The sequence below is a fragment of the Caloenas nicobarica genome, chromosome 3 (genome assembly GCF_036013445.1).
Source record: "Caloenas nicobarica isolate bCalNic1 chromosome 3, bCalNic1.hap1, whole genome shotgun sequence".
Taxonomy (NCBI): Eukaryota; Metazoa; Chordata; class Aves; order Columbiformes; family Columbidae; genus Caloenas; species Caloenas nicobarica.
In genome coordinates this window covers 93,788,470-93,812,835 of record NC_088247.1, presented here as the reverse complement: position 1 = coordinate 93,812,835, position 24,366 = coordinate 93,788,470, and the positions used below count along the sequence as shown (strand labels likewise).

General features: G+C 37.9%; 1 protein-coding gene across 9 annotated transcripts in view; it reads left to right on the top strand.

Annotated features, from left to right (window-relative positions):
- Positions 1 to 16,737, top strand: part of PPM1B (protein phosphatase, Mg2+/Mn2+ dependent 1B) — a 59,767-nt gene extending 43,030 nt beyond the window's left edge. For 8 of the 9 annotated variants that reach the window (XM_065631077.1, XM_065631076.1, XM_065631075.1 and 5 more), the window contains 3 exons: positions 2,351 to 2,462; positions 6,498 to 6,555; positions 13,016 to 13,635. In XM_065631077.1, coding sequence (XP_065487149.1) covers positions 2,351 to 2,462; positions 6,498 to 6,555; positions 13,016 to 13,312 — 467 coding nt within the window. In that variant the 3' untranslated portion in view covers positions 13,313 to 13,635. Of the gene's footprint in view, positions 1 to 2,350; positions 2,463 to 6,497; positions 6,556 to 13,015; positions 13,636 to 14,897 lie in introns of those variants that run through there. The other variant, XM_065631081.1, reaches the window with a different exon arrangement.
- The last annotated feature ends 7,629 nt before the right edge of the window (positions 16,738 to 24,366 follow it).

Here is a 24,366-nt window from a genome sequence, read left to right as displayed (position 1 = left end):
TAATATAATATCAAGAAATGATTCTTTAAGTGTCTGAATTATATTAGCAATGCAGATGTAGAAGTTTCTGCTATCATGTTATGCACATTCAGGGAAAAATATTTAATTGTGGGGTTATTCTTAATATCATAGAGATGAAGGTGAAAACCTCGTAAATGCCTATAAATCTGTTTCTGAAAACATTTGGTTTCTTTCTCTAGTGGCCTTTGTCAAACAAATCCACAGTGTGTATCCGCTAACTGATGTGTAATGAAAAAAGGTCATGCTTGGTCATTTGCTTTATTCTCAGATTTTCTGTTAGAAAGTGCTTTTTTTATTTTTTAGGAGAGGGGACATGTTCTGGATGACATTATTCACCCTAATATCAGGAGAAGTGAAAGGAGATAGTCAGTTCTACCATTCCTGATTTGGCCCCTTCTAGAAATGGAGAGAAGATGCTTGTGGCTCAGTTCAGCATTCCCTGAGAAGTGTTTATATAGTATAAAGTAAAAGTTTCCCGTACCAAGAAATGACAGCAGTCATTAGTTGTGATTGCTTTAATTCCCTTTTAAGAAGATATAAAAATCTTTTGCTGGCATTAATATTTAGTGATTGCTTACTTTTGTAACTTTTCTTATTCTTGCTGTCTACCTTTAGTATAAACAGAACCAGATATGCTCTTGGTATAAAAAGTAGCATATGCATAAGACACCGTTCTTATCAGATGTGGCTCAGCAAAATTATAGTTGTACAATCTACTTCTAGCTAGGTAGAACTGCATGAAAGGACACAATGTGCAAGAGGACTTGTGGCTGATTTGCATAAATGCGTGTGGAAGGAGTGATCAAAATCCTAAGATTCAAGCATACATATTTAGCTGTCATTCCCTTTGCTAGCAATGGTTTGTTCTTGATGGATGGATGATAATACACATGAAGTTTCATGGAAGAATGTTCAATGACTTCTAGTGGTAGTATTCCTAGCTTATTCATTGCAGAGACTGTATTGTGTTCATTTAAAATGGGGGCTTAGAAGCATAGTGCCTTATTTGCTACGGGGTAGTAAAAATGGAACTGCTTTTGGAGGGCTTTCCTACAGCTGTCCCTGATATAGAGGAAGCGAGTGCCTTGCAAGCACATGGTTGTTTTTAGTAGCCCTGAGAAGCCTTGAGAGAGGGTTAAATACCAGGAAACTTGGGATGCAGTGTTTAAAGTAGGTAGGTGATGTGCTTTTTTACTGCCTCCAGAAACTTGAATTGTAGCTGTTTCTGGCTTTAATTGCAGGCTCCAAATTAGGCATTCAGAATACAATCAATTGATTGGGAGATATTGAAGTGATTTGTTTGTCTTTGGATAGTAGCCGAGATACAGACTGACTGAAGTGTTTTTAGGATGATATTTTGAGAGGATTCATTCTTCTTAATTATTCTGTTTTGTAGCTCAGACAAAGAGCTTTCATCTATTAACAGAACAATGTCTACAGGAAATGGCACGGCATTCCTTAATTTAGCTAATTTTTCAGGAAAAAGATTATCTCTTAAAAATATGTGACACATGCATACAGATACAATTTGTAAGTAACTTAGTAAATCTTCTTCTGTCATGACAGTAGTTGAATGACTAGAGGCTGACGACTGGAAGCTGGTAGTGTTATGCCTGAATGTACGTGCAGCTATTGCCCATTTGCCTTACAGCAGCTTTGATGAGTAAGAATTTGTTAAGATTGACTTCACTTTAGGCAATTCTTTTCCAAGGCAGAAGAACTTACTAGCACTGGACTTGTTTTGTGATACTTCTGCTTTGAAAACGGAATACTGTATTATTAACTATTTGTTGTCGGTTCTATACTGTGTTTTGGCCACTTGAGTGATAATGGGCCATTATATATGTCTATTGCATGATGGTCTTAGTGTTTATGCACCTGAGATTCAGGGCTTTGAGAATGCAAGGCTTTACTCACAGTGAAGAATGACTGAATTCCTGGGAAGCATTGGCATTATGTATGGTTTGTAAGTTCTGACTATGTGTTCAAACACAATGGGAAGGTAACTGAAACAGACTCTGAGCTGTCATCTTTCTGGAGGGTAACAGGCTGCTGTCTCCAGGACATTCCATCCAGTTCACAGTCTACTTCTGTGTTTCTCTGCGAGAGAATGGCTAGAAGCACACTGGAAAGGCAGGCTATGGATTTCAACAGCTCTCTTCCACCATGCAAAGACTGTTCACCTAAAATGTAAAGAATGTTTTCCTGTTTACATGTAACTCTTTCATAATGACTCTTTTAAAAAGTGGTAGTATCTTATGTTTTCATGTCTTAAGGAATGGGTGGTATTAATTCAGTAATCTAAGGACTTCTTCTGTTTTTAAATTAGAAATTATGGAAAAATCGGGTGAAGAAGGAATGCCTGATCTCGCTCATGTTATTCGTATTTTAACTGCGGAGAATATCCCTAATTTACCACCAGGAGGTGGCTTAGCTGGCAAGTGAGTACGGTACTGGAATTTCTTGAACTGTTTAGTTCACTGAAACAAATACCTCTCTTGAAATGTTTTAAAAATTTCTTATTGTTATGGCTATACTTAAATAAAGTTGGAGTTTATATTTTAAGCTAGTTTACATTTGCACTACGTAAACATTTGCGTTACTGTTCCCATTCTGGAATGGTAAAAGGAAATAGATTGATCATATTCTGGTACATAACATACTAGTTTCCTATTTCCATATGGCCATTTTAAGAAATAAAAAATATTTGTTCTTGGCTTTTTGCTGCTTTACATTTGCGAAGAACTATCAATAATGTAACCAGCCAGAGTATCAAAATACCAGCTCAACTTTCCTGCTGTCATGTTCCTTCCACCACCTAGTGTCCATTATAAGTTTGGGTCAGTGCTCGTTTGCTCAGCAAACATTCTCATAAGAAAATTGTTTATCTTTGTTTAGTCTTAAACTGAATGTTAGATAAGCAAGAATATTGAACTAGGATATGCATTTTAAAACTTGGTTGGAATAAATGTTCAGATATTACACTGATTTTTCTGGGGAGACTAATGGTGACATTCTAACAACCTATAATTTAAGGATTTTAATTAACAGAATTTAGGATTGTGTAGACAATTGTTAATCTAGAATTCCCCAAACAGTGGGACCCATTACTGCTCCCTGGCATATGTCATGTTGCTTCTTTGTATTTTTTCAAAATGTGAAGTCTATCTTCTGAGCATTTGTTTATACATCCATTTTCATTGTGAGTACTTATTAATGAGCACTGTTTGCCATTATTTTTTTTCTAACCTTGAAAGTACCTGTACATTCCTGGCCTTTTTCTCTACTTGTGTACGCTCCCGGCATTCAGAGTTGTGGTGTGCCTCTTCTTAGTGCCTCCCAACTGCTGAATCAGTTGGTGTGTTTCATTGTTTTGCTTATTAATAACTGCGTAGTGTACTGCATCATTATTCTGGAACCTTTGCATATAAGTTCTATTTTAATTTGTTGTGACCTGTGTTACTTTTTTGATAGGCTTAGGTTCAGAATTTGTCTTTTGATCCCTTTCTCTCCGTTTTACTTTTAAAGTCCTGCATTGCAGAAAACTGACTTCAGGAGGTTTACCTGCAGCTTCTTTTAAGAGAATATCACACAGCATTGAGTAACTTTCTCTTGTCCTTCAAACTTACACAAAAGTCAGGCAGTGATGTATTTAGTTTACCTGTAGGATTGAGCTCCTGAGTGGAAGTTTTGAAAAAGTATGACTACACAACCTAAACCCACATACTGTGTGACTTATTTTTTTTTCATAACAAGAGAGTGTTCTTGGTCTTGAGATCCTTTATCCTGTGAAGTTACCAGGACATGAAGAATGCACACTCTGTCCTCTGTTTGGACTCCAAGACCTGGCTCAAACAGGTTGCAGAAAGAGGCCCTTGGTGGCTGACATCTGCGATTTTAGCAGCAGTTACAGTTACTCATAGTTTTTAGTATGTATGAACTGGAGAAATGCAATGTGATATTACCTTGACTAGACTGTTTGCAAACCTCAGTAACCTCTGAAGTAGCTCTACTCCTACCGGCATTGTGTACTTCCTTCAAACATCTCGCATGATCTAAAGGTGTCAGCTCTTTTGTGGTCACTTGATGGTCGTGTTTTCTACCCTTTAACATCTTACTCTTTAAAAACTGGCTTGTGGCTTGACTCGGATCCTCTTGTAACTTCACATGCTGCCAAAAGAATGGTCACTTGCTGCTGAAGGAGACAAAAGCTCTCAGCCACCCTATCACTTGGATGTGAGTTCTTCCCTCAACATCTTGCTCCTGAATTTTCCTTTCAAAGGAAAGTACAAAGAAATATGCTGTTCAAAGAAGGAAAAGTGAATTGCAAAGACAGGAGAATTCCCAAGGGCTTGAGTTTTAAGTCTGATTTAAACACCCTGCAATGGCTGTCTGCTGCTTCTATGGCAGCCTTGCTTGAACTGTCTAGGTGCTTTCTCTTACATTAGTATGAGGTACCATTGCTCTCTGTAGGACAGACATTTAGTCAGAATTGTGCCACCACCACTAAACGTGGAACTAACTGGAGAGAACCCTTTCCTGTGTCATCAGCATAAAATTTGGTTGCTTTTCTCTAGGAAAATCTTCCTTCAGTGCTGTTGGATCCCGTGTGATAGCTCAGCCATGCAACCCATGCAGAATTCTTAAAGCTTTGGCTTTAACTTGATTTGCCCTTGGAGCAGTTGTGTTCTTTGGTAGGCTTTTCATACCATAATTTTTGGAAGTGCCACTATCAATTTAATTCTGAACTTCTTTCCTGGAGCTCATTGAGACACAACCCAGAACCTTTGTGTGTGAACAAGCACAAATTGCATATACCACATTGTCGTGAGGCTTCAAGTTGTCATGTGTATCCATTGTGCCTGCCTTCTGCTTGTCTTGATGTGGCGTGTCTAGATAAATTCTGATTTCATCATCAACATGTATTGCCTTTGAACATGTGATAGCACAGTGTCTTTTCAGTGGTTTAGGTTAGTGGTCATCCTGAGATTTGATGCTCTGGTGGTCCCTTGCATACACTGGCCTGCAAATCATCTCCCAGAGTTCTGAGTATTTTAGTAGGTACTGTTTTAAATGCTGGATCATGACTGGAAAAAAACATACTGTGGTGCTGGACACTGGGTACTGAGATTGCCTGATTTATTGCTTTGTCTCAGAAGTCGACACACTTGCAACATTCCATTCAAAAGCCGAACTCTTCTGTTTTGAATGTGCTTTTGTTCCCCTGGTGTGAACATGAGAACCGTGTCATACTAGATCAGACCAGGGGTTGTTCTAGCTCTGTGTCCTGTCCACAGGAGAGCTGGAAGTAGGTGCCTAGGGAAGAATATAAAACCAGGAAAATATGTAAAATCTTCCCCTGTCATTATTATTTTGGCTTTCAGCTTCTTACAGCTGAGGTGCTTCCTGATCTTGAAGTTGTTTATGTACTTAGTGACTTAGAATTTCTCTTCCATTAAGATAAATATTTTCAGAAGGAGCCTCATCAAACTTTTAGCATCCTCAGTATTCTGGGCCATAAAGTTCTGTTGCACCAAGAGTCGTCATTGTGTATTTTTGAGACATTCGCTGATGTCTTCGTTTGATGCCCTTGTGCTCTGTATTTAGAAAAGTCAACAGTCAATGCTTATCCACGTTCTGTAAGACATCATTTTTATAGATCTTGGCCACTTCCAGACTTGAGAGTCTTAGTTTATGTAGCAGTTTTTTAGTTGTCAATAACTTTTTTTTTTGCTGTCAGTAACTTTGATCATATTTATTATACTTGTCTGAACACTTCTCAGTTCTTACTATGATTTGAAGATGTAGGGACGTAACCTTTTTGCTCTCAGAAGTCTGTTTATACTTTGGGTTTTATTTTTTGAGTAGCATTTTGTGCTTGTTTTGCCTGCGTATGATGGTGTGGCCTTATGGCCACCAGAAAAATGTCTAGCTAGTGGCATTTGGGTTTTAATTTCTACAGTGTGAATAGACACTGGACAACGTATTTCAGAGGTTGCATACTCGGGGCACCACACTTCAAAAGTTCATAGGCAAGTAGCAATCTGTGTATATGTAATAAAAATGGAGAAAAAAACCAACTGTCTTAACGTTCTACATCCAGAAATAAGGCGAGAAAATGAGCAAACTTGAAGAATTTTGTTGTAATAAACAAAATATAAATTTAAATGTTACTCTTGGCAAAATCTGACTCTGCAGCTGGAACTTCTAAAGATGTAAAGGGGGTCGACTGTGGGGAGGGTAAGGTAAGAAAATGCTTTGCCTTGCTTAGTCTTTACAAATCCTGACTTACTGCTAAATCCCCAAACATCATATTGAAAGTGAGTAAAGACACTGAGAGTGGGCTTCATCATTTTAAGAGGTAGGTTAAAAGAAAAACATCTTAAATACTTTGAAATTATTACTGTGCTCAAACTTTAAGTTCTCAGTGTTTTGAAATCCTTGGTGCTTAATTCTTTTAAAACTTCTCTTTTTAGGCGTAATATTATTGAAGCTGTGTATAGTAGGCTGAATCCACACAGAGAAAATGAGGCGGTAAGTTCCCATTTTGATTGCTACACCTCTTTGTTAATGACAGTATCAAAATTAGTGTCATACATTAAGCAAAAGTGTACATCCCTGCCAATAAAGGATTATAAACACAAAATATGTATTGCAGCATACAGTTCATTGTGACCTTGTTTTGGATGGAACTGATATAGAACTTCATCATCAGAAAGACATCAAACCGACACCCAATTCTGAAAGACTTTTTAAGCATGTAATTGACGGCTACTTTTGCAGTCAAACCTGTGAGGCAATGTTGTGGTTTAACCTGGCAAGCAGCTAAACACCACGCACAGCTGTTTGCTCATCCCCCACCCTGCCCCACAGTGGGATGGGGGACAGAATCAGAAGAAAGGTAAACCTTGTACATTGAGGTAAAAGCAGCTTAATAGGGCTGAAAGGGAAAATAATAATGATAATGTAAAAGGATATATAAAAGAAGTGATGCATAATGCAATTGCTTGCTGTCAGCCAATACCCAGCCAGTTCCCAAGTAATAGTTCCCCTGGCCAACTTCTCCCAAAATACATTGAGTGGGATGTCATATGGCACGGAATATTCCTTTGGCCAGTTTGGGTGACCTGTCCTGGCTGTGCCCCTTCCCAGCTTCATGTGCACCTGACATGACATGAGAAGCTGAAAAGTCCTTGACTGCTTAACAAAAACTAAAACATCAGTGTATTACCAACATTCTTCTCATACGAAACCCAAAACACAGCACTGTGCCATCTACTAGGAAGAAAATTAACTCTCTTTTGGCCAAAACCAGGACAGGCAACAATGCAGGGTTTTTCTTAATTATAGTCTATTATTGTCAAAAATTATGGTTGGCTTATTCATTACTTAACTAGCTATTATGTCTGCTGTCCAGAAATCTAGTAGAAGAGTGGGCAAACACGCTGCCTGTTGTCTTCTGTAAGTTTAGAAGACCTTGGGACACTGAACATAAAAGATAACGAGACTAATATTGGCTGCTCTTTTCAAGCTTACATTATCTTTAAATATCCTCATGTCCCAAGGAGAGCTTGAAGTGATTTTAGTTGCTTCAGTTCCAGTTTCTAAAATGGCCTAGTTATTAGGTGGCTCTTATTATAAAGACTAATAACTACTGTTCCTATCAGTTGTGGTTAAATTTATTTTAAATAAATCTCTGGAAAACTGAAGGTTTGATTTAAAAAAAAAATCACTGGTTCGTACAAATGTTGTCATTTCCTGTACAGTTTATGTGAACTAATCTGCGAAGGTAACATATATTCATAGTATATATTTTGTCATATTTTTTCTCTTCTGAGGTGGCTGCAAGGTCCTCAGGTAGTCATTACAATGAATGGTGTTGGGGTGATCTCAACTTTTCTTTTAAATACTTTGAAAAGATCAGTTATATGCTTTAAGATTGTGAATATTGCAGTCTCACCACAGTTATTATTGTGGTTTTCCCACTGTCTTTTCCTCTTGGCTGCCTATATTGGGTTTATTCTGTTAAGGTAGGAAGCTTGTGTAGATGGAAGTGGCCAGTGTTCTGTTAGAGTACAAATAGAGAAGAAATATTTTAACTTTTTTATATTTGTGGATTTGTTCCTTTTTTTAGTTTGGAAGTGATAGAGTATCCATTTTTCATTTTACTTTCAATAAATGAGCAGCAGTACCCTAAAACAAGCTAGAAAAAGTTTTCCTCTTTTCAGCTTCTTTAGTCCTTCAGGTAACTCTGCACTTCTGTCAGCCTGCTGCTACTTTTCATATTTAGCCATAATTTTTTTCCTGCTTTGAGGGTAAAGTTATTGGTGGAAGTGGCTTACTTGAAGATTATGGCATCAGTTTTATAAGTTGGCTGGTTTTTAAGAAAAAAAATAGTTTGTCTAATGGCAGCTTTCTAGAAATATCACATGCCATAGTTGCATTTATGATGCATCTTTTCTGAGTCCAAATGTACTTTTCAATAGCCATGCAAGCTTGCTGGAAGTCCTACATACAGTGCAGCATCCTTTTATGTATTGGCTACTTCCAGGAAATTTTTGAACGTCATCCACTATGATTTAATAAAATGAGGTAACTGAACCAAATGTGCAAGTTAATCATAAAAGAATATCGGTTTAACCCTTATTACTATTAATAGCTTTGGCCTTTATTGCCATTAGAATCCCTGGGTAGTTGTCTTGAGTCCTTCTAATTTGGTTTTTTTAATATGAAGTGTGAGCAGTATACTTCAGGCTACTTTGTAAACGTTACCTTCTGTTGATATTTAGTGCAAATCTCAATAATGGTTTGGATTATGTTTTAAATACACAGGATTACATTTTAGTTTGATCTTGAGGTAAGAGGTCACTTGCCAGTCAGTACCTTTTTTTCTTTTCATCCTAAGTGATTCTGACTCAGAGCAGTTTGAGAGGAGGATATGCCACTGGGTGAAGGATGCAATTCTTGTTTGCGCTTCCCCAGCGAGTAGGAATTGTTATCTTACTATCCTTGAAGTGGATTAATTTAGTGGGCCTCATCCCTGAGGTGATGAAAACGTGACTTCCTTGCTAGTCTTACCTATAAGCTCCAAGTATATATGTGGTGATCTTAGTCCTTTGAACTCAGTACTCTAGTGCATGGGGAGGGTAAAAGGGAAGGAAGCTGTTCTGTTACTCAACGTCGGATGCTTCACAATGTCTACACGCTGTGATAATGTTGCTACACATCTCGCGTTTAAACAGGAAGCAAAGGTAGGAAGGAAACATACGGTACATCCTGATGATGACATTTCCAAGTGAGCCTGCAATCTAACCAATAACACCCCTGTTTAAACTAGTATGAAGGAAGAGCGGGTCTTTGTATCTCCTAATTCTTCATACACAGATGCTGAGTCTGCAGAGCATGAAGGTGCACTGACTTGCACTGGATCCCTGTCTGTAATTAACAGTGTACACGTGTCTGTGTAGAGCACAGAGCAGAATACTGCTTTACTAATTGGAAAGTCTGCCTGTGGCAGCCGTCTTTATCTGATGATTTTATATAAGGCTAAAACCATTTTTTTTACCTTAACAAAATAATCTAATTAATTGCTAAAATATTAATGCATGTGAGTAAAAACTATAAATAAATAATAACAAAAAACTAAAAACCACAAAAGCAACCCCCTGCAAAAACAACCACCCAAACCAACCAGATTAACTTCTGCAATTGAGAATATGACTTCCTTCTAAAGAGTACTTTTTAGCGTTGAACAATTTAAACTAGTTACCCTGAGTTACTGTGAACTGGATCAGAATAGCTTTGCAAATAAGTTCTTAGAAAGTATATAAATCAAAACCAAGGTGGTATCTTTTTCTAGGTTACCTTCGTTTTTACTCAACACTGCAAAGATTTCAGTTAGTGTTGTGCTTAGAATTTTTTTTATTATCCAAGCTAGTGATTGTAGACTAACTTGTTCCAGTTCTTCACGTGTATTTTCCGAGGATCCTTAACATATAGCCTAAAGAAAGAGATGTGTAGGGTGAGAGACCAAGTGAAAGAATCCTTACTATAGCAGTATTCAGAGATCACTTGTGTAGCTTCAGGCTATAGCAGTCATAAGTTTTTGGTTATTTTTTGTTTTCTTTTAGACATCTCAGCAGAGTACAAGTGTTTAGTAAATCCAGGGCTGGAGAGAGCCCTGCAGTGTGTTCTCAAAGAGCAACTTCACCAGTGTTTCGGCAGAGGGACTTTTGCCATAAATGTGGTGGCTTGTGCCTTTACAAGCGCAAGTGAAATCAAAGAAATGTGTTATGTATTGGGCCTTGGTACTTTCAGATTTTTAAAGGGAATTTAAAAGAACTTAAGTAATTGTTACCACTGTAATGTTACGATACCACCAAGTTGGTGTTCTAGTTGACATGTTGAAGTATTACTCTTTGTCTAATGGCTCTACTGCTTCAACCATTTTTTTTAATGTGTTCTTAAGACTAGGAGGCTACTATCCAGTTAGGTGACTCAGGTGTATAGGTATCCATAAACACAAGGAACAGTGTTAAAATTACAGTGGCTCTGTTGATAGTTTCAGTGGCATTTGTGCAAAACCATGTATGAGTATCTTGTTGGAAACGAATCATCTTCCTCTCTTGCTATTACTAATACTATACTCTGACAATGTGATAAATCATATGTCATTAAGGGCTGCTACAAAGAATTTTGAAAATGTGTAGGAATTTAGTCCATTTACGGTTAAACACTGTAAATGCTGTACCTACTGTGTGGTAGCCTTTTTTATATACATAATTTAACAGAGCAAAACTTGGGTGAAAAGTGTGAATGCTCATGTTAAATACAGCTAGCAAAAATTTGTTCTTGTTTTTATGGTGAGTAGCACTAAGTTGAATTAGAACACGAAGGAAGACAACTGCCTAACTTAACACAATAATCATAGTTTTCAGGGACCTGATCTAGCCACCCATCATTAGAGAGAAATCTGCATTATAGTGTATATACAGCATATAGAGGCAGTTTCTGTCCTACTGTTTGTGGGGTTTCTTGTCTGCCAGCATGGAGGGAGATAAGGGAAGCGCAAAATAGCCCACCATCAAAGAGGGTGCAAAGCAAGATGCGGGTTGGAATATCAAACACTAACAACACTGTTCCTTCAACTCTTACTAGCATTTGAATTGTTCAGGAGTCTCAGAGCTGCTGTTATATTGCTTATTGCTTTTACTCTTCAGTGTTGCATGGGAGCAAAAGTATTCACTTCAATCTGCTAAAAGAATTTTTAAAGATCTGAATATTGTGAAATATGGAGATTCAGGGTGTATGTTTGCTAACGTCAACCTTAGAGCAAAACCGATGGGCTGGAGAAACTAAGGAATTTAGATGTTCTCTAAACTTTAAAAAACTGGAATTCTTCAGTTATGCTGCCTTGTTTAATATTGGCTAGATAAATACATAAATAGTATTTTTTGGTCAAAACCTAAGAAATAAGATACATCTGAAGCCTCATCTTGATGGCTGGAGTTTTCACTACTTTGTGCTCATGAGTCACACTTCGTACATTAAAACTACCTCCTTTAACTACTTCTCCTCACTGAGCTCTTGAAAAGCTATTTGAATATGAAAATGCTAGTACATGGGTGTCAAAACATCCCAAACTTTAGACCAGCAAACCACAGTGGAAGTGTGTATCTATTTATGCAACAAAATAAACTTAGAGGGTTGGCATTATATGCAGTAACATGCATTTTTGTGGTAAAATTATCTCCTTTTTAACGTTGCCTGTGCTGATCAGTCTTGGGGCTTCTATTCCAGGAACATTACAGCATCTGAAATCCTACTGAATCCAAGATACTGTCTTAATGCTTCTATTAAGCTTGTAAATGAGTGACTGCAGTACTTGTAGTTTATGAAGCTTTTGGACTAGATGACAATAAAATGAGGTCAGCATGAGAAAAAGGCCGTCTGGATTTTGCCTCTAATGTATTGCAAAATCTGCCAGCTTCCAGAGATACAGTTCCATTTGTCTAACTTGATAACTTGCTAGGTATTAATGATTTAAAATGTACTATTCCCTTAAAGCAACAGTAATGCTTTAGCACTTAAAATATCTAGGATCAGTCTCAGCACTGTGATAGATGTGTAAGTCAATTGCAAAAAAAACCCTATTTTTTTTTCAACTGAAGGCTTGTAGTGAAAAAGGTGTTTTGCAGAGGAGACCTCCATTCCTTAATCAGTGCTTATTATTCAGATTTTGTGCTGTAGGTTGTTAGATTTTTACTTTTAATAACTGTTCTACATGTTAATTTTTCCAGCCAAAATGCACATGTGCTGAAAATAGTGTCTTACGTTGTTCGAACAGCACCACTCCTGGTACTGATAGGTAGCTGTGCATTTCTTTCATGGCAGCATCATACAAACAAAAATCAGTAAATCAGTCTTTAATGTAGAGGAATTGTTTTCTAAAACACTTTGGGTATGTATTTTGACGCAATGCTTCAACTAAACTACTAGCAGTAGAGTTAGTTATTCTCTTCAAGTATTTCACAGGACTGTTGCTATTGGCTGTGCAGAAATTCACAGTTAAAAATATTGACCTGATGGCTAAAGAAGCTTAAATTTTCTTTTTTTTTCACTGACAACTGACCGCAATCGTGGGGAACATCTGCTCTATTTATCAAAACACACTTTAAAACAAGATGTAGTTAATTATGAAGATGTACCATGTTGACACTGTCTGGCTCAAAACATTGAGAAGTTTAAAAATGCAGTTGCAATAGGTATCATTATCAAATTATTATGTTGTTTCAAATAGAGAAACATGGATGATATTGTTCTAAGATGTATGTTGCTAATAAGGTGTTTTAGATTCAAATAGAGCAAAGCTGCTGTTTTCTCAATGAGAAAAATTGTTTGGTTTTGGTTTTGTTTGTTTGGTTTTTTTAATGTCGTTAGACAATATCCTAGTTTAACTACTGATTTCTTTTGGGGTCTTGAATCTTAAAAAAAGGACCCTGGCGAAGCCGAGGACAGTGGAACGCAGGGAAAATTGGTGGAAGCGCTCAGGCAAATGAGAATTAATCATAGGGGGAACTACCGCCACCTCCTGGAAGAGATGCTGAGTAGTTACAGGCTAGCTAAGATGCAGGGAGAAGAGTCCACTGCTGAATCAGCTGCAGCATCTACCTCAGATACTCGTGCTGGACCCAGTGACCCTGTACCAGACACCCCCACAGAATCTGGGCATCACCTTGCTGAAATCCAGAGCTCAAACGAAGATTCAGGGATGAGTGATAAACAGACGTAATGTTTTACATAGCGGATTTAACGCTTCGCTTCACTTGGCGTATTTTCCTTTGTTTATATCTCAACGGTTGTCACATCTATCCTAGAAGTCTGTTTGTTTTTACTTTAGTTATTTGTACAGATTGTTTATACGAAGCTCTTTTTTCCTTAGAAGTTCAACTACTGTGGTATATTACAGTAATTGCATCTTATTTTATGTAGCAAGCAGTTACTTCCCGTTTGAGGGTTTTGATTTTTTTTTTTAATCCTGTGACACCAACAATAGGAATCTAACATGCTAATGCAAAAATAAGTTTTAAAACTTATTCTTTCAAGTACATTCTTAAATAATAATTTTGATGGTATATGTTTGCTCATTGTAAAGTTATTCGTATCTTAATTGTATCTTTTATGCAAATTAATTGAATTATAGAAATTCTTCAACCTTTACTTCAGCATCATATACTACATGTTTGTATTTGAATTGTGTATAGTTTATATTATAACTAAATTACAAAAGTTACTATGGTTTAGGTTGTCACTTATTCTTCATGAAATGTGTTTGATTTGATTCCAATTTAGATTGTATCCACTGTTCTTCATAAATATCTATTTTCTAGAAGACTGTATTATTACTTTCCAGGTTGTAGCATAACATATCCAGAAATGAAAATGTACTTAGACGTAGTACCTAGTGTCAAGTTCTAAAAATTTGTGTTTAAGTGAAAATAAAGAATATGCTGTGGAATAATATCTGTATGCATATTGACTCTTTTAAGCAAGTAGTGAACTTCTTTTGAAATTCTGTCATTCTGACATGACTTGAAACTTTATATAGCTTCTGAAATTAACTCGTGATGCTCGTTAGTTTATAGAAATATTTGAGTAATTTTTGGGTTTGGTACATTCATCATAGTCCTCTATTTGGGCAACATTTCTCAGGTTCCAGTTAAACATCAAGCATTTAAATGAATAAACTGGCTATTCTGCCTAAGTTTACCTTCTACTCAATCTTTTCTGTGTGTTTTAGTGCACAACACATGTATGTAGGTGCATTTGGGTAGATCAGTGATAATACTGGGAATTTACAGTGGTGGTAACTAACCTGCTAGTAAGTTAAATCTGGAATTCTTGTGTCGGTGGTCAGTTCATAATATAACACTTGCACAAAAATATCATTGTTCAAAATAGGTACAAATTTCACTGCCTTAATGAAAAAGAGCCTGCGGGAATTTCTTGCGGACCAAGAATACCCGAAGAGCTGAATTCCTTAGTGTTTTATAGATTTTTTTTCTTTTTTTCTTGTAGTCCATAGATGTAGTATTTATCGATAGCTATGTTTTAGTACAATTTTAGATAGTACTTGTTTTTACGTCTTTATCCTATAATAGCTTTACTGGGTTCATGTTTTATAGAAGTAAATTTCCTCATGAAGTTGAGGAACAGAGAATGTTTGTGCGTGGAAGTGGGCAGGTATGGCAAAAAGGAAAATGTCATCTGTCGTACATTAGTATTCTACTTAATTATGCCACTTAAATCCAAGGTGCAACAAAATGTTTTCATTTGTATTGGTGAGTAGTAATATTTCTCCTCTTCTTTTCCTGTAGGGTGCTGGAGATCTAGAAGATCCGTGGTAGCCTTACAAATCTACTAAAATGCTTTTGATTCTGAAAGGGGGAAAAAAAACTCTTAAATCTGTTTTCTTCAATACAAGGGAAAAATTCTGGTGGATTTCCAACATTTTGTGAAATGGGCAGAAAGATATTAGAATTTTCCATCATTGTTCATTTTTTGTGTTTTCTGATATTGCCACTCTTAGCATTGCCTGTACTACAGTATTTTTACCAGCCTCAGGCATTCTGATTCCATCTGTAATGAACTTTGGCCCTAAGAAGGAAGGAAGGAAGGATGCTCTCAGCAGATTGGTACATGTACTTGAGGTGCATGGGATTGTAGGTGTGCTCGGAAGATACTCTATGGCTAAATGAAAAGTGCGACACACAAGCATGAGAGAGTACAAGTGATTGTTTGAGATGTTACTTATTTCACTTTACCAAGTTGGAAGGCTTTGCAGCTCTGTGGCTTGGAGGTAATTTCAGTTGGGCAGTATGCTCTCAGATGTGTAATTTTTTTTTTTTTTTTAATTTTTCCAGTTTTACCTGTATTACCAGACCAGTTAGGTTTCCCTGCGGTGTCCAAATTGTGATATGTTGCCTACTGCTTGCTTAAAGATAAGTGTATTTGGCAATAATATATGAAGATTCTAGGCATCTAAAAACAGTAAGAATTTTACGCATGTGTACAACACGCCCTTAAACTCTTGCTAGAGAAAATCTTTTAAAACCAAACTGATGAATTTAGTTAGTAGTGACTTGCTTTGACATCTCACAGCTGCAGGTTTTTTAAAAATGCTGAAAATTTGCCTTTATTATAATGTAAATTGTGATTATTTTTTTGTTCTATATGTGGTTTTCTATAGTTTTTTGATTTTTTTTTTTTTCAGCTTAAGATACAGACAGAAGTCTTGTGTAATATGGGTATAATTTTTAATTGTTTGCATTATTTTCAAAGTTCAAATTATCACTTTGAGATTACTATAAATACACTTAAAATTATCTATTTTAAATTAAGAAAATATTAGAGATATTTTCATGGGTTCAATGACCTTTCATTTTATAAGCAATGGGCATGGTACAGAGTGGCTGTCATGTAAGGTACTTGAAGATTCTTAGTTTAATTCTATTTTTGCAATAACCTTGACTTTTTTCTGACTTCTTTGAGTTGTGCATGTAATGAGTCCAGTAAATGCTGAAAATGGGGGAGAGTAAAGTATTTATCTAAAATAAAAGCTATTGGGGAGGGGAAACAATGAATGTATCCATCTGTACATGATTTACATGCTGTGGATGCCTTGTAAACATTTTCCTATTTGTTTAAACTGTGTTTCAGCGAGGATGTAATTGCCCTTGTGTGTAGTTTTAAGCTAATGACAGTCATCAACTGGTTTTGTGTGAAATGGAATTCATAGTATTTTTCTGTAACTTTATCCCCATGGTGAGTCTGTAAAAACCACACGCTCTTTCATACTGGTGCCGAAGGCCAGCTTTCCCAATCATTTGGATTCACTGTGTATCTGATTTTTATTTTTTTCTTCCTTTGGTCTAGAGAGGATTATTGCCACAGTATATTTTATTTATTCATTAGATTTTAGCCTTGTAAGTTAAAGTGTTCTAAATGATGATGTTAACAGGTATTTGTCCCTTTACTGTTTTTTTGGGGGTTGTTAAAAGATAGGGAATGAAGAATGCAAAATGGTTTATTGTTCAGACTGTCCGCTCTGGTCCAACCCTGTACTGATAGTACCTTCCCAGTATGATATTGTGATGTTTCATACAATACAGTGAACATAACCAACTTGTTATCTTCAATAAAGGATTGCTAAAACAGTGTGATATGCTTTATATTTTCTTGAGGAGGATTTATCAAGAAGACGCAAGTGTTCTGTGTAAAAAAGGCAATTGAATAGGATTTATGATGTGTCTCTTGCTGATGGATTTGTGTTTGTTCTATAGGGAATGTGGCTCCTTGTCACAATAAACTCAAAGTCCGCAAGTGGGCTGCTCTGTGGGAGACAGAAGAGAACAAACAGCATGTAGAGCTCCTGGGGCAAATCCATCCCAAGTTCAGCTGGAATGAGTCTTATTCCAGCTACAGGAAAGCATTCTTTTAAAGTCTAAAAATTCAGATTAAACTTGACTTTTTAGTCAACTAATTTCTTGAAGTTTCTTAAAGATCTGAGGTTAGACCTATGAAGTTTGACTTTTCTACAGTGTTTTGCATAGAAATTTCTCTAATGTTAACACACGTTAAAACATCTACTGTTTTTTTAACTTATTAATGAAGTTGTTTTGCTGGGTGGGAATGGAGAACAAAATCCTCCGTTATTGATACTGCATGGTAATAACCTGTCCGAATACCTGGTGTTACTGTGGGATGGGTGTATTGGTGAGAAACCTCTAGATTTTTGAGTTTATAAGCTCTTTAAGTCTACTAGTTCTTTGAACTTTATCGCTGGATCTGCCTGTACAGTGTAACTGCTGCATGCTTTCCTCATGAACTGTAATTTTAATACCTTGTTCCCCTCTAAGAGTTCTTGTAATCCATAGGCTTCAGTCCTATGAACACTTTCACGTGTAGTTTTTTTACATCATGTGGATATTCTCCCTGACATAAAGGGTTTATGCTTTTATTGCCTAGAAGTGCAGATTGGTTTTTCTAAGAGAAGGACCATAGCTTGCACAGCTACAAAAAAAATGTAAATCAAGACCCTTTCTTTTTTACATCTAAATTAGCACTGCTTTCCATTCATGCATCCGATGGGTTCAGAATTCTAATCATGTTTTTAGTTTGATCAAAATCAATAGGAACTGAAGATTAGTGGCAACATTGAACTAAGCTTTAGTGGCAATTTTTACTTCTGGAAGATGAAGCAAAAAGCAATGCTGCCAGCATTAGGTACCAGGTATATTCTGGCAAAAAAAGCCACAGTGCCAAGCAGTTTTTAATCTGTCAAATAATTTGGGTTTCGTTGGGCTAAAAAACCCCCAAATTTTAGATTTAAGGTTGTCTGCCGAAAGCATGTTGCTTTTAGGTCTTTATAGCTGGTTTTTAGCTCTAAACTGAAGTCAGAAGGAGGGAGCTGCACCGGTGCAGGTGAGCAACTGCATGGGGTGAGACCAGAGATGAAGGCAATTGGACAAAACCACAACAAAGTACCGAGTCACTGCACTTTTGCAGGGAAGTCCAGGTAAGTGTGCAGTTCTTGCAGTTGAAACTCCCCTTGGGGTCACCCGTGTCTGTGTAACCCCTTTCTCTCGGGTGCCCATCTTGTCCTGCTCATGTTTGTTTGGACCGTTGCTGTACAGACCTGATGTAGCTGTGCTTTGCTCGTGCCTTGTTATATTCCCAACTAGCTGATCTGCTGTTGATCAAAAGACAGGTGGCTTTTGCATTTTTGGCATGACTGCGACTCGGTTTTGTGTTTAGCTCACTGCCTGAGGTCATCCCTCATTTCCATCGCTCTCTTTGTTACATGCTTGATCAGTGCTGCAGTGCTTTGCGCTTTTTACATCTGAAGGGTCACGTTCTCCCAGATACCTTCATTTCTCCTTCTTCAAAAACCTTCTTAAAGCTCTCCTTTGCTGTGATGCCTGGATTTAAAGAGTGATTTGGATTATTGAGAACTTCCTTCTCCATTGATGAGTACTTCCAGCTTCTGTCCTTGGCTGGCCTTATTTGTCTATATGCAGCTTGGCCAGGAATTTCCAACAGAAAAAGCTTTGCTGTACTGTTACTGTGGTTAGTGACTGTGGATTGACATCAACAAATGATTGCATCACTGCCTGCTTTTAAAACTTACCACAGACTGATAAGGATTCAAGTCATGAGTGGGGAAAAACAAACAAAAAAACAACAAAAAAAAACCCACAAAAAACAACACGCCACTGCCATTCTCCATAAGTTTGGTTATCTTTCTGTGAAAGCAGTTGCCTTTGCTAATAAAGGAAGAAAAACACTATAGTAGGAAGACACATTCTGAAGACTCATGGCAACTCACTGGAACGGTGGTGTTAGAAATAATTTTCTTACCTGTTGAATCTCTTTTGGAAATGACTTTTGCCCTGGTTTTCTGCTTTCTCAGACTTTTGGAATGTTAAGGTGAGTTGTGGGAAAGTTGAGGCTGCGTTGTATTAGTGTTTGGTGTTGTAAGGACCTTGCCTTTCACCTTTAAAAAGTTGGAAACAATCCAGTTCACGAGTCTGTCATGATGATTGTGGAAGTTCATCTGGTCTGTAAATATCGAAATACTTAATTTTCTGGCCCTTTTCAGGCGGCTTCTGGATTCTGTTGGCTAGTTATGGGATATTTTCAAACAAGTAGTTTTCAGAGAATTATGCAATGTTACATCAGAAAATGACCAAATGGGATTTTGCTTTTGTCACTTTGAAAGAGCTGCAAAGCTTAAGTGAAAGAAATTGGACAGAAATTCATACAATCAAAATTCTCTGTCTGGTGATATAAAGCACTGCTTTCAGGAGTTAGTGTCCAGAAGTTAGAAAGCATACCCAAGAATGTTTGGGTATGTTATATTCATTGCAAGAGTATTGATTTCTCCTTGAAAAATCTGATTTGTCTCTTTAAAATACATGCTGAAGAGAAACTGTGGTGAAAACACACGTCTACACTGATGTATTTTAGCTACTTTTTGGAGGGGATAAACCTGTAGTTTAGTGAATATCCTACATTTAGAAGTTTGTTGGAAACCTTGAAGTAAATACCTACATGTTAAAGTCTGGTTGCATTAATGGAACGATATTTCCCATTATTTTTTTTAAGGAAACTTCTTAGCACTATCCCCATTAAATTCATTCCATGAATATTGTGTTGGCAGGTTACTCACGTGCAAAAAATGTGGATCTCTGCTTCATCTTGGGCAAATAATCTACAGTATTTAATTTGTTCTTTCTAGGAGAAACTGGAGAATGCTCTGAGGTGGGTTTTTTTGTTTGGTTTTTTGTTTTGTGTTTGTCTGTTTTTGTTTGGTTTAATCCTTTTTCCAATGCTCATCTTCAGTTCATAAGCAGATCCAAGTTTAATGGCACAATAAGGATTTTGGCCTGGGTGTGTAAAGCAGATGCGTTGATTTAATGTGTTTAAAATAATAATGTTTCTATTTGGGGAGCAGAGAATGTGTGAAATTAAAGCAAAATACTTTTTCCAGCTCTGCTTAATCTGCATTTTATTTGGAAAGGTATAGTTGTAGGAAATACTCTGCTAATGCAAACAATGTGCAAGTTGATGAGAAGCGTGGTGCTTTACAACAACTTCTCAGTCTCTACTTTTAGTCATGGACACCTCTTTTCATTGTACTGGGTGAGAAATTTTAAAATGGTGAAATATATTTTACATTCATCTCTTCATTCGTGCTCATCCTTAACTTACAAACATTTAGCAAGTTCCCTACGTTTGCTTCAGATATTACAATTATTGCATTTAACTTCCCACTGACTTATTAGAGGGGGAAAATTGCAGAGATCCAAGTGTGTAAGTAATTGCAGTGACTATTTTTTAAATGCAGTTACTGTGTTTCAAGTGCTGCTTCTGTAAACTGGGTAAGAAGAAAATAGAAATTATATCTTGCAGATAGAACTTCTACTATGGCCTTAGTAGCCCTTATGCTTTGAATTGCATTAAATAAAAGGGTTTGGATGAAATTAAAGGACGAAAAAAAATGGGTATTGTCACTGGTGTAGAGACATTTGTCTGTCTTTCTGTTCAGCCTTCAATTCTGAAATATGTGGAAGATCGGTTGTTGAAATTCAGGCTGTTTTTGTTCTGAGTGGATTAGAGCCCCCTGTACTTGGTGCGACAGACTCCTCAACAGCACGGCAGAGCTAAAAGCATGGGAACGGTGAGACACCGCACCATGCAAGGACAGACAGACATTTGCTTTAATTATCCTTGGGGTGGGGGAGAACAGCTACGTGTGATAGCTGTCACTCTGCTCTTTGAGTGACTGGGTTGTGGGGACTGGAATTTAAGTGCACTATGTGAATACTTGCTGAATGTGGGATTGTGTTTTTCTCTGGTTCACCCGTATAGGCGAGCTAGGTGCCTGAAACTGTTTTATGTGGATACATAACGTGACATACGGCACCTGAAGAGCCCACGCAGTTCGGTGGATTCATTAAGTTCAAAACGGGAAGCCTCGTACTCGCTGCAGGCGACGCTTCTTTCACCTGTCACCAAACAGCACTTTCACCCTGATAACAGGATCCTTGAATGCCAGGCGCTTCTGAAACTAAACTTCAAACTGTTAGGAGTGCTTGTGCACTTAAAGGGTACGTAACGTGACAGCTCTGTTGCCAGAGAAAAGCTGCTTCGTTTCACTTCAAGATTTCCCGTCAAGGCAGAGGATTATAGTATAGTTCATAATCCTAAATGGTATATACCATGGTGAAGACCTCACTGAAATTCTTCTTGCTGTAGGAATTAATTAATTACTTAATTAAAAACCCACCACACAAAACCAAAACAAAATATAAGAACTAAACTCCGCCCTTGAAAAAACTTGCATTCCCTACATGTGTTTATCACTATTTTAGGACAGAGTCCCTTTAAGCCAGCATAGGAAGAGGCAGGCTCAACTCATAGGGGCTTTGCTATAGGAGGTGTTGTTTGAAGGGTTTTTGAGGGAGTTCCAAAGAAAGAGGTCAGTGTTGGACTAAGTAAACACAATTGTCCAGGGAAAGCACAGTCAGTTTTCAGATTGGAACTTGGGAATGTTTTCATGAGTTTTTCTGGCTCCTGGGCTCCTGGGAACAGACCCCATCTGTTGATGGGGAGTGGTGCCACACTCCTTTCCAAAAGCAGTGAGAGGAGGAATACCTTAAAACTAAAAGTGTCCAGTATTGGGATGTTCTTTTCCCTCCTGTGGCAGTAGTATCTATGATAGCATTGGAAAGCTGTAGAGGATTACAACACTGCAGATTCGGTTTGGCCTTGCTGAAATGGAGTCACATACCTTTATATAGGTGGTAGGGTGGCTGTGGCATCTGACATGGACTGTGTTGTTTAATGGGAAGTGTACTGTTTGTAAAGGGAGACAGATCTTGGAAAAACTGCAGTATTGGTCTGTGTGGAAATGGGAACCTGCCCCGAGTTTTGTGCCTGATTATGTCATTTCTGGTGTACGAAGACAACAACCCTCCCACACTAAGCATAGTTCATTCTGTATTTTTAGTACATACATAGAAACAGCATAGTTAGGAAAAAATACCCAAAAAACCCGAACCCGACCAAACAAAAAAAATCCACACACAAAACTAAAGACGACAATATAGAAAATTAAGTATGGCTAGTGACTGTTGCGACATCACAAGAATTTTGTTTTCGATTAACTAAAACCAATTTTTAATAGTGATAAAACCCTAGAATGTATGGATTGCATAGGAGATGCCTCTTGGAAGGTTTTCTGTGTGCTGCTGTCTAGCGCTTTTCAAACGGCGGTCTGTCGACCTGCTTACTCTGTGAACAGTACTTGCTTATGTACTGCACGCATTTCCCTAGTGGTGGTGGCAGGTGTGCTGCTTCTATTCCCTTGGCTCTTGGATTTTGGAGCCACAGGTGTGCAATTGGGAGGTGTTTTATACACACGTGGAAGGCCGGGGGAGAGCAGCTGTGGGGTAGTACAGAACCTGGAGTTAATGCCTGTGAGGGAGATTTGTAGGGCAGTAGTTAGATTAATACTTCAAATATATATATATTTTTAGTGGTTCTGCTAACCTCTGGAAAGTAAGATTTGTGTTTAATTTTACTCTTCGTAATTTCAGGCTAATATGAAATTTAAGGTGAAGTTCTTAATATGTTTGAAAATGGCTTCTTAAGAGTTGCGAAATGCTGCTTTGGTGTCTAGTTTGTGCTGGCCAGGGAGCTCCTTCCCGGAATACAGAACCTTGCACGTGCCAGCTCTTGCCGTGCAGCGTGCTAGGTCAGTCCAGCTCCGCTGGAGAGATGTGGTGGTGCTTGTTTTACCAAAATGTATACTTCTGACTCTGATCTTACACATGTTCCTGTTGCTGGATTGTTGCAGTCTGATGTGGAACCAGTTACCTGTTGGTCACAGACAGCTGTTGTAAGGAGGCCTCGGGACACAATTCAGTAGTACAGAGTGAAACTGTGCAAAGACCAGAGATTTCTGATCCAAACTGCTCTCTCAGCAGGAAGCTATTCCAGGGGAACACAGCCTGAGTAGGTATCATCAATGTGATCTATGTGAAAAAAGGCAAATTAGTTGCAGGGAGACCTGTCTAGCTGCACCGATAGAGACAAGGAAGGATTAAACTCATTATTCTAAGCTCTGATGAGGCTCAGTGGAGTGCTATGTATAACTGTGTGATACTATGTGCGTAATTCCTGCAGGTGGGGAAACTGAGGCACTGTGAAAAGCAGCACAGCTTGTGAAGTATGGCAAGAGTTGTGGTCAGGCAGTGTCAGGGGCAGAACACAGTATTGCTTGCCTGACAGCTCCTCTCTGAAAATGCTTCCACATGAGGAAGTGCTTAGTGCTCAACAGACCAAAACTCGCTTTTCAGTTACTATTGAGTGAAAGCAAATTGCTGTAAGAGGTAAGTTGTGGTATGGATAGATGTTGCTTGCTATGGGTGCTGTCTCGTAGTTATCCAAAGGATGGATGTGGTCGTGATGCAGTGCAGTGTATATTTATTTTTGAGCTTCTGTTTGGCTTCCTGTTGTGCTGCCTAGCTGTGCTGTCTGTATTATCAATTTCCCATTTTGGAGATCTTTCAGTAACACCAAGTCACTCTTGAATTTATAGCCATCGAAACTTCAGCAATAGTCTGTCTTTGATACTTTAATACTGTGCTGAACATCCCCAGCTCATACAAGGGTAAAATTGAGGTCTGGGTCTCTCACCAGCCAAGGTTGTAAGGATTAGGCTGGGAAAGAAAATTCTTTTGAAGTTGTCGTCCTCTAGGACAGAAATGTGATGGACAAATGCTGTAAAGGGAAGAGTGATAACAGTGTAGATGAAGAAGGGTGCAGTTATGTGAGTGAGCTTCCTCCTGGAGAGGCAACAAACCTGGAGTTTTTAAAGTAAAGTAACCTTAAAGTTTTTCTGTGGACATATGGCAGTATAGTGTTTGACTGTCTGTAGGGGAGGGCATCCAGAAGGAGTCAACTCTGCGTGCTGCCGTCCTTGCAGCTGTGCTAACAACAAGAATTAGAGGATAATTCTTTTCATTAAAAATAGTGGGAGAAGCCAGCCATGCCAATCACCCACTGGGGGCAGGGGCTAGGTGTCTCCTTCCCCCAAAACCTACCCCTGAAACATCACGTGAGCCAAGCAGTAGCTAATTACAGTGTTTATAACGCCATTAACCTTTAATCACATAGTCCATTAGCAGACTAAGCATTAAAAAAATAACCAAAAAAACACACCAAGCCATGTCACGGCATCCCATGCAGTTACATTTTGCCGCCCTCCCAGGATTTCAG